This window comes from Scophthalmus maximus, chromosome 10 (genome assembly GCF_022379125.1).
Source record: "Scophthalmus maximus strain ysfricsl-2021 chromosome 10, ASM2237912v1, whole genome shotgun sequence".
Taxonomy (NCBI): Eukaryota; Metazoa; Chordata; class Actinopteri; order Pleuronectiformes; family Scophthalmidae; genus Scophthalmus; species Scophthalmus maximus.
In genome coordinates this window covers 14,789,275-14,798,165 of record NC_061524.1, presented here as the reverse complement: position 1 = coordinate 14,798,165, position 8,891 = coordinate 14,789,275, and the positions used below count along the sequence as shown (strand labels likewise).

At 41.2% G+C, this 8,891-nt stretch overlaps 1 protein-coding gene across 1 annotated transcript; it reads right to left on the bottom strand.

Annotated features, from left to right (window-relative positions):
* Positions 1 to 1,392: 1,392 nt before the first annotated feature.
* LOC118283352 (rho GTPase-activating protein 19-like) lies at positions 1,393 to 8,891 on the bottom strand. Its single transcript, XM_035605221.2, has 11 exons — positions 8,786 to 8,891; positions 8,204 to 8,475; positions 6,825 to 6,905; positions 6,071 to 6,280; positions 5,707 to 5,933; positions 5,488 to 5,574; positions 5,097 to 5,162; positions 4,503 to 4,691; positions 4,312 to 4,407; positions 3,289 to 3,403; positions 1,393 to 2,755 (listed from the first exon to the last, which is right to left on the bottom strand). The coding sequence occupies exons 1-10, from the start codon at positions 8,830 to 8,832 to the stop codon at positions 3,293 to 3,295; spliced, it is 1,386 nt and encodes a 461-aa protein (XP_035461114.2). The 5' UTR covers positions 8,833 to 8,891; the 3' UTR covers positions 1,393 to 2,755; positions 3,289 to 3,292.

The following is an 8,891-nucleotide window of genomic DNA, read 5'->3' as shown; positions in this document are numbered from 1 at the left end:
CTAATGCTAACTCAGCAATACCACTAGCTAATGGTTTGATTTTATTATTATGAAAATTGACATCATTTTGAGTACAAAAGTAATTTGAGGTTGTTTGAGCACAAGCAGCAACAAACAGTTTGAATTTGTTTCTTTCAAAAAAGTATACAGCCATTACTTGGTTGCAGGCAGAAGGGAAATGAAACTCCATTTCTCCAGCCATTTAGATCAAATGTGAATCAGAGTTGATTCTGTAAGTCATGATTTGAAAATTTGGCGTTTATTCATAGTAAAACAACAATTTGGTTTCAATGTTTCAATTTTTCTTTTTTTTCTAAATTTTTTTTTAAATCTAATCAGCGTCCTCTAAAAGGAATTTTAGTGTATACATACATTTTAGGTAAAATCACATCCACTCATCATATATGCTTGTGGGTTTGTGTGCACAGCAGATAATGTTAAGTTGATTACAGTACGTCTGACTCACTTTAGTCATCATGCTCACTCACTGGAGTATGAATGCTAAATATAACCCGTCTGGATTTTGGCTGCAAAACAATACTATTCCTATCTTGGAAGCTGTTGTATATTTACAGAACATGAGAAAAAGCAGGCCCATTCTCACAGATGTTTACAACATATACTTACAATACCAAACATGCATTGACATGGACACCATAATGACACACTGAGACATTCCTCCTATTGTAGGGCGCTGCCTTCCCTCCTACCATCCACCCACTCATCCTCCGATTCCGTAAAATAAGTTCAATTTGGGCAAATCATTTACTGCGTACAGCAGCAACTCGGGTAAATTTTATGTTTCGCTTTGTGGCATTTTTCTTGTTTTTCCCCTCACTGCACATAATGAATAAAAATGATCTTCCCATTTCTTTTTATGCAATGGACACGGCCTTATAAAAGTCTTCAAACAATTTGTAAACTGTTTTCTGGCAGTAGGACACTTGGACATTTGAAGTTGGAAGAGGCCAAAGTAAGATTTATCCTATTTAATGGAGGGGTCCTATTATGCAATACCCACTGGGCTAATATATTTCAGTACTACACAATTATTTTTTGGAGGTTTTTTCCCCCTATTTTGCAAAATAATGAATGTTCACATTCAGTAAATGACCAGTGTTACCCTCAAACTGACATCTTTATGATTTTTTTTCTTTCAACCAAATCAAAAGGAAAATGTGTTTTACCTTTAGGTGCGCCATATACTCATTTGCAACAAAACAGCATCACCTTGTGGCTGCACATGGAACAACATCATGTAGTTGCCAACTTCAAGAAAAAAAAGAAAACACACTATACCTTCATTTAAGAGTTGTGTTGAAAGGTTCATGGTTATACATCCTACTAAATTACACATTCTGACATTTTGAAAGAAAAAGACAATTCCAGAACACCGCTTGATGTCTTTTAATCACAGCGAGTTGCATAGCGTCACAGCAGTATCGCCATCAATAACATATGTTTACATGGTCAATTAAGTGGCGTCACACTATAGTTAAATAGTTGGTAGAGAGACCAATGAACTGGAACCTGCTGCTGAATGAGTAAGACATCAAGGGGGATTTAAAAGTGGCTCAAATTCTCTCAAATAGGTTTAACAACCACAATAAAAGGAAACAGATTCATCTTCATTTGCATTCAGCCATCCATTGGATTCGAGATAAAAAGTGACAGTAAAAAATTTAAAATAAACACAAAGAAAAACATCTTGCACCAAACAGTAGAGTAACTGAAAACATGACTGGAAGCATATAAAGCTATAAGACTGTATACAATGTTGCATAGGAATCAAAACTGTCCTGAGAAATACTAAATTATAAAAGAGCCAAAATCGAGATATAGTTTAAAGAAGCAGTAGTTAAAAGTATCACAGTGTTGACACCCAAGTGTTGGGCTTTGGTAGGGACCAAAAAAAAAGTATTAATCTACATGAGCTGGTCCTTTCACGCAGTATCTCCCATCTTCCATTCTTCACCCCTGTTCCTCTTCACTCCCTAACTTACTGACACTTGAATGGATTCTTTATAAAAATTTCATTATACTCTTAAAGCCATTGGGAACTTGGGAGGAATAAAAGTTCCCCTGTAAGTTGAATAAAAACTTAAACACAAAACAAAATAAGATAAATTCATTTTAAGGCACATCTCTGAATTTTAAGATTTTGAAATGAAAGTCTTGAACAGACTGCACCGACTGTGAGTCTAATTAAACATTTAAATAGAAAAGCCTGCACATCGCATCATATGCATACTGGATTCTAGGACTTGAAACATGCAGATGACAAATGAGAAATAAATACAATTGGGTTTTGCAAATTAAATAAAAACACATTTCAGTCGATGATAAAGCCAAAAACTGACAAATTCACAAAAAAAAAGTCACTGGCATCCTCAAGATCATAAATGGACAAGGAATAAAGCAAATTAAGAGGTAACGCAAGAGTGTAAGAAAAGTGGTGAATTACATTGACCTAAAATAAAGCATGTAACATATTCACTTTTGTCCATTAACCTCTTTCATGTTGTGTCACTTAAGGTAAACTTCTAGTCTTTAAATAGCTTCCTTGCCATCTTAATTTTTAAGAGTTGGACGCACACAAAAAAACAAAACAGTTGAGTACAGATCTAAAAATGGTGTCAGAGCACTGCAGTGCATTACACCGTTTAGCATCAAGATCCTTTAAAGCGGCCAACATCACAGTTATACTGAGGTTACCTTAGGTGTGAACAGCGCATTCTTTTATAGACGATTAAACCTGGAGAAGAGGGAGAGAGAGGGAAAGAAAAAAAAAAAAGGATGGGGTAATTTTTAATCCTTTCATCCGGGTAGATCAGGCATCATTAGTAATATAAGCAAGTCAAAGCGAGGCCAGACTTGCCTGTGGTGAACCACAGACCATTGGCTTGAAGTGCCGGAAAAACTCCTTCGGCATAGTCATGAGGAAAACTACTCGTCGCTGGTTGATGACAGCTTTAGGAGGGAATCAGGCTGTCCCACAATTTAAATGTGACATTTTGATTAGTTTTGCTTTAAATCAAAAGAGAATTACTACTTCCGCGCTCCTCCATTTTATGTACATCATAATCCCACCATAATCACTGGGAATGTTTCACAGTTTTTGGCCAACGTTTCTTTCTGTTACATCAGCAGTACCTACAGTACTAATCGCTGCTCCTGACATTGTAGATATAAGTGTTGTAGCCTAAACGACCACAGTGTGAGGATATTTTCCGATAGTGAAGATCTGGATAAGACTGAGTTGCTCTGGTGTAACGGTGCAACACTCACCCTTTCACAGCTGAGTATTTTCTGTTCCCTGGCCATCAATGGAACTGCTGCGCTGAGGAATCTGCGGCTTGCCGTTCTCCTTCTCCGTTAATGTTGGGCTTCCCAAAACCCTCCTCTGTTTCATAAACAACACATCATTAATGGGACATTAATATAGTAGAGAGTTTTCAATGTGCTACTTGTCTAGTTGTTCTGCTAAACAAAACATTGTTCAATAGCATCACATCCAGACGATATTCTAGGAGCTCATTTCATTTGCTCTGCCAGAATCAGTCTGGATCCCCTCCATAGGGAAGTGATTTCTCTCGGCAGAAATCTCGCCAGCTCCAATCACAACCGATTATCTGATAATGGGCAGGGTTTATACCACGACGTGGACGGAAGCGACTTTTTTAAACAACCAAGGCTAACGCTGATGAACGAGCATTTGACTAAAAGTACCCGATATTGTTGTAAATTCCCCTTTATTTTGAGTTGCGTTGTCATTATTTACTCAGGCACCTTTTTGGCAGCCCGTGTAGCGCAGCTTCGGGTTCAGACCCTTGTTTACATTTTACGTGTATGTTTTTACATGTTACGGGGCGGCCGTAGCTCTCATTATTACTGGGAATGCGTTCGTGAAGAGAGTGAGTATTGTGTGTTGTGATGCATTTCGTATTCCTGTGATATATATATATATATATATATATATATATATTGTGTGTAACCTCTGTTATGCCCCGTCATCTTCAAAGACATCTTCTCTATGCTCTAGTCTGTTGACATTTTCGCGTCGCTCGACAGATGTCACATGATTCGTTGCTGTCCAATTGCGGCAACTGAGACATTTTGCTCTGTGTCCGTTGGTAACGCCTCTTGGAAATGGAAAATGAAGCGAGCGGTCCCAGACTAATACGTATTTGAGTATTAGCCTGACTACGCCAGGCTAACTGGCTGTTACTGTGAGAATGAAAATCATTTTTCTCAAAATTCAGAACAAAGTAGAATCAAGGCTGAAAAGTGAAGTCGTCACTGTCAACTAACCTTGATAATTCCACCCAGAGAGCGCGAGCGCCAGTGTTTCCTGCTGAACGGGGTCCGGGAGTCAGACGAAGGGGTCAGCAAAGGCTGCTTTTCAAACTGCACACAAAAATGCAACACATTTAGGGGCGGGGCTGGAAGTAGTTTATCCAAATCTCATTTCTCCTCACAGTGGGTGCCCTAAACTACTGTACTTGTCTGATGAGCTTCTTCTTCTTGGCAGACTGGGGCATGTTGTTGACCTGCTGGTACAGCTCTCTGAGGGCAGACTCAGTATAACTGCTGACCTCACTTCCAATTGATCTCGTGATGGGAGAGTGGTGGGCGGCCATTAGTGCGGTGACTGGCCCCTCTTTGGTCCCAGAACAGAGTGTCAAGTCGTCCTAGAAAGGTCGGCCATAACACGTGAACAGACATTTCAATTTCTGTTATCTCACTGAAGCCAAGAACATATGCACAGCAGAGTCACACAGCACAAACACGTGAACAGCTACACAATCGGAATAACGTCTCAGTATTCAGAAGTTTTATTTCAAGAACCTCTGAAAAAAACAAACATCATTCTATTTAGGTGCCTGGCAGCAGATAACAGCCTCTCCAGGTTCTGAATTTAGACACAGTGGAGCTAAAATTAACCAGACAACAAAGTTACCAGATTCAAAAGTAAAGGAGGGGGACAAAAAGGAAAGAAACGGTGGGAGCTTTGAACGTAGCTTAACAGATAAAAGTATTTCAATGCAAACAAGTGGGTAGAAATATAAGAAAAGATAAATGACAAAAACACTCACCTTTGATTGAAGAGAGTTTGATCCAGTGAAGTACAAGCGGCCATATTCTTTGATATACACAGGTGCCTTCAATGAGAGTAAACATGCATATCAAAACTGATACAGTACAACTGATATTGGGTCATTCATGACCTCATTCTCAGCCTCACACAAGGTGTATTAAAGCGACCACACATGCTACGTGGTGGGGTAGATTGTGTGCAATGTAGCAGGTGAAACAAATCAATGTATACTCAACCAATCATCTGGAACTGAAAGGCGCAGACAGAGAAATGCAACAACAGAAAACATGCAGCATCTAGTGTTTTCAGCATGTAGTTTATAAATAAGCCACACCCCAGTTCCAATACAAGACACAATCTCCAGAGAAAACGGCTTTAAAGCTGCTCACCTTGAACAGTTTCTGTGAGTGCCTGATGAGGAATGCTACCCCATTATTCAGTTTGTCAATGTTGCTCTGCAGATCACTTGCCAACACCTGCAACCCATAAAAATCGTCAAACAAAACAAATCTACCAAAATTACTTGATTTACTGCAAACATAGTTGCGCCATAGTGGGGTTGTAACATACTTGTAAGGTAGAACATAAAATCAACCAAAGTTCCTTACATTTTTGGGCCAGATGATGTGTGGAGCAAACATGGTGGCTAGATTAATTGCAGACATCCTGTTGATGTGCTGATTGCGAGCGGTGTGGTACAACAAGTCCAGCAGCAGCTTCAATAGACTGCGGTTGGCGGGTGGGAGCAGCATGACAAGCAGCTGAAGTGCCTCAATCTGCCGCTCCTTGTCGGGCACATGGGTCTTATCCCCATTATCATCGAAGCGAGTGAGCTCTGGAAAACGGCAGATAAATGAATTATTACCAAACAGCAAGGGGGGGGGGGGGTCACTGCTATTTTAATTTCCTAACTGTACATTGAACTGAATAGAATTTTCTCTTGAAGGAAGGTGTGTACGAGTAAACCCATACCTCCGATCTTCAGGTGAGCATGATAGTGTCTGTGTGTGAGCAGAGGCTCTGGCAGCTCTCCCAGGTAGGCCTTAAGCAATGTGGCCGCATCATTGGGGTGGAAATCGCCTGTGTCTAGGTCTATCTCTGCACCGGCATTCAGCATCTCCCTCAGGGCTGCCTGCCTCAGGCTGTGGCCTGGCACACGGAACAACCCCTCTACTTGAAGGTCTGCGGGTTGGGAGAAAACGATGAAGAGAGACAGCCAAAGAGAAGAGGATGGGGGGGTGTAGGCGCAGACACGCCGAAGGAGACACAGGAGGACACACAGACAGAAGCGAGGGGATAGACGGAGTGAATGGAATGGAAGGAGAAGGACATCAGGAGCAGGAGCAAAGTGCTTTCAGATAAATTATTGACTCACACATTTGCTCCCAGTGTCCACTTTCAGTGAATGACATCATCACTTTCTCGAAATAAACTATGACCTCACTGCCTTCACTGCTCTAAAAGAACAAGGAGTAAGAGAAAGGATGCAGCCTTGACACTTAGCAAACAAGCTGATCAAGAGATTTGACTAGATATGTCTCGATATTTAATAAAACCGGGTAATTATTTAGTGGTGTCTTTCTGAGACAAAGTGGTCTTGGTTATAGGACTTGTTTCGTTCTGAGGTCAAACATGCAAAATGTATTGTGGACGTAACATCACAAACTGCTTTGGGTGAAAGTGTCCTCCACACGGCCGAGGTTATGCAGGCACATGCGATACTCACTTTTACTCAGGTATTCAATGAGTTGATAGATCTGTGCGATTCCTTCTTCAGTTAACGGTGCACCAAAAACCACTCCTTTGTCTGAAAAGCATCAAATCACACCATGAGACCGATTGTACCCTTTGCCTGCACAATGCATTAATTTCATCTCACCGATCAACGCCTTTATAATTCCCACATGGACAACGGCAGAAAGCCCCGTTACCCTGAAACAAGGAAAATTGCTTGGAAAATTAGAGCCGAGGCAATTTGTTGATGACTTGATTGATTGATTCACTTGAAACAAATTAATAGTGAACATCAATTGTGACATTGGGTTTATTTTGTCATTAATCCATATACTTCCCGCTTCTTAACTGTAAACACGTGCTGTTTGCATTTGCCTTATGTGATAATAAACGGAATATCTTGAGAATTTAGACTTGTACAGAACAAACAATCTGATGATGTCATCGTGTTTGGCTTAAGAAGATTGTGCCTGGCATTTTCATTTCATATCTGTCTTGTTTTTTTTAGACCAAAGCAAAAATGGAATATATCATGTGTGTTCATATGTGTGTGTATAGCTTCTCTGGGTTACTTATCCATTTCTAAAGCAATGATACTAGAGCTGCAACAGTGAATCGATTATTAATCGATTACTAAAGTAATCGGCAACTATTTTGATAATTGATAAAAGCGGTTAAAGTAGTTTTTATGGGGGGGAAAAGTTTCAAAATTCTGTGATTTCCGCTTCTTAAATGTGAATGTTTTCTGGTTTGTTTGCTCGTCTATGACAGTAAACTAAATATCTTTGGTGTGTGGACAAAACAGTACATCATCTTGGGGTTTTTGGAAACACGATCTTAACTTTTCACAATTTTATGACATTTTATGGACCAAACTGTCGTGGAATTTTGTCTATCCTCCCCTGAGAAACTGTTAAGACGAGTCTTCTCAGGCACCAAGCGAGGTCAACTTGTCTGTGGCAAGCCACAACAATCATGGAGCAGCTGAAGTCTCTCTCTCGTCACAGTCGCGGGGAGATGACGACATTACCCTGAACTAAATACACTACAGACACACGGGAACAGGCAGATTGTCTTGGGGCGCCATACACTGACCACCTTGTTGATCTGCGAACCAGAAATCTCCTTGATATATATAGAGCTCTTATAATAAATACTTCTGCTTAAGACATCCACGGTTTCCGTCTCCCTGAATCAGCATCCACTCCATCAATTATTCGTTTTCACAAAAACTAATCGATTAATCGAGAAAATAATCGACAGATTAATCGATTATGAAAAATAATCGTTAGTTGCGGCCCTAAAGGATACCATGAAGTAACTGAAGGCAGACGTGCGTTTTTCTCTAACAACTCTTCAGAGACACGAAACCTTTTCGCTTCAGGAAGTTCAAGGAGCGCAGGAAGCCGCCGGAGGAGGAGGAGGAGGAGGACGAGGGCACCCGGGGCTCGGACTCTCCGGTGAGCTGGGCGAACTCGTCGCCCGGAAGATCGATGAGCCGAGTGATGTTGCTCAGGATCAAGTCGGCGAAGGCCTGCGGATGCTCGTGCCGCAGCCTCTCCACGAAGAAGTCCGGGTTGAAGATCACGGGTTGGCTGAGGGTCGGCCTCTCCTGCCTGTTGAAAACACTGCACTTCGTCCCGCTGTCACAGAGTTGGGGGGTTCACAGTGAGGCGAAGTGCAACAGCGAAGCTTAGAGCCAGTAACAGGAAGTATGCCACAAAAACAGCAGAAGGAGAATAAAAGAATTTTGAATTTGCGGACCGACGCGCAAAAAGCCGTTACTAGCTTAGCTACGTTAGCTAGCGTCATCGAGACGGCTCAAGACTCGCAATACTGAGCAGATACAAATACAGAGGTTTCATGTGCACTAATCGACCAAAAGAACCTTAAATGCACATCACACGTTAGTAGTGTTTTCATTCAGCATTGTGACGAGAGAAAAGTTGCTACCTCCTGCCCAGTTTGTGATTGTTTTGGGGATCGCTTTCAGCCGCCATCTTCGTTTTGAATCTTCCGCTGTCTCATGTTTAGTCCCACCCCCGCTGCGATGATTGGT

Bases quoted from the DNA above. Each gene is read 5' to 3' on its own strand.
- LOC118283352 (XM_035605221.2), bottom strand. From the start codon at position 8,832: ATGGCGGCTGAAAGCGATCCCCAAAACAATCACAAACTGGGCAGGAG. The intron at 6,906-8,203 runs GTTTCGTGTCTC...GATGCTTTTCAG, and splicing joins GAACTTCCTGAAGCGAAAAG to ACAAAGGAGTGGTTTTTGGT. The intron at 5,575-5,706 runs GTAAGGAACTTT...TATGGGTTGCAG, and splicing joins ACATCATCTGGCCCAAAAAT to GTGTTGGCAAGTGATCTGCA.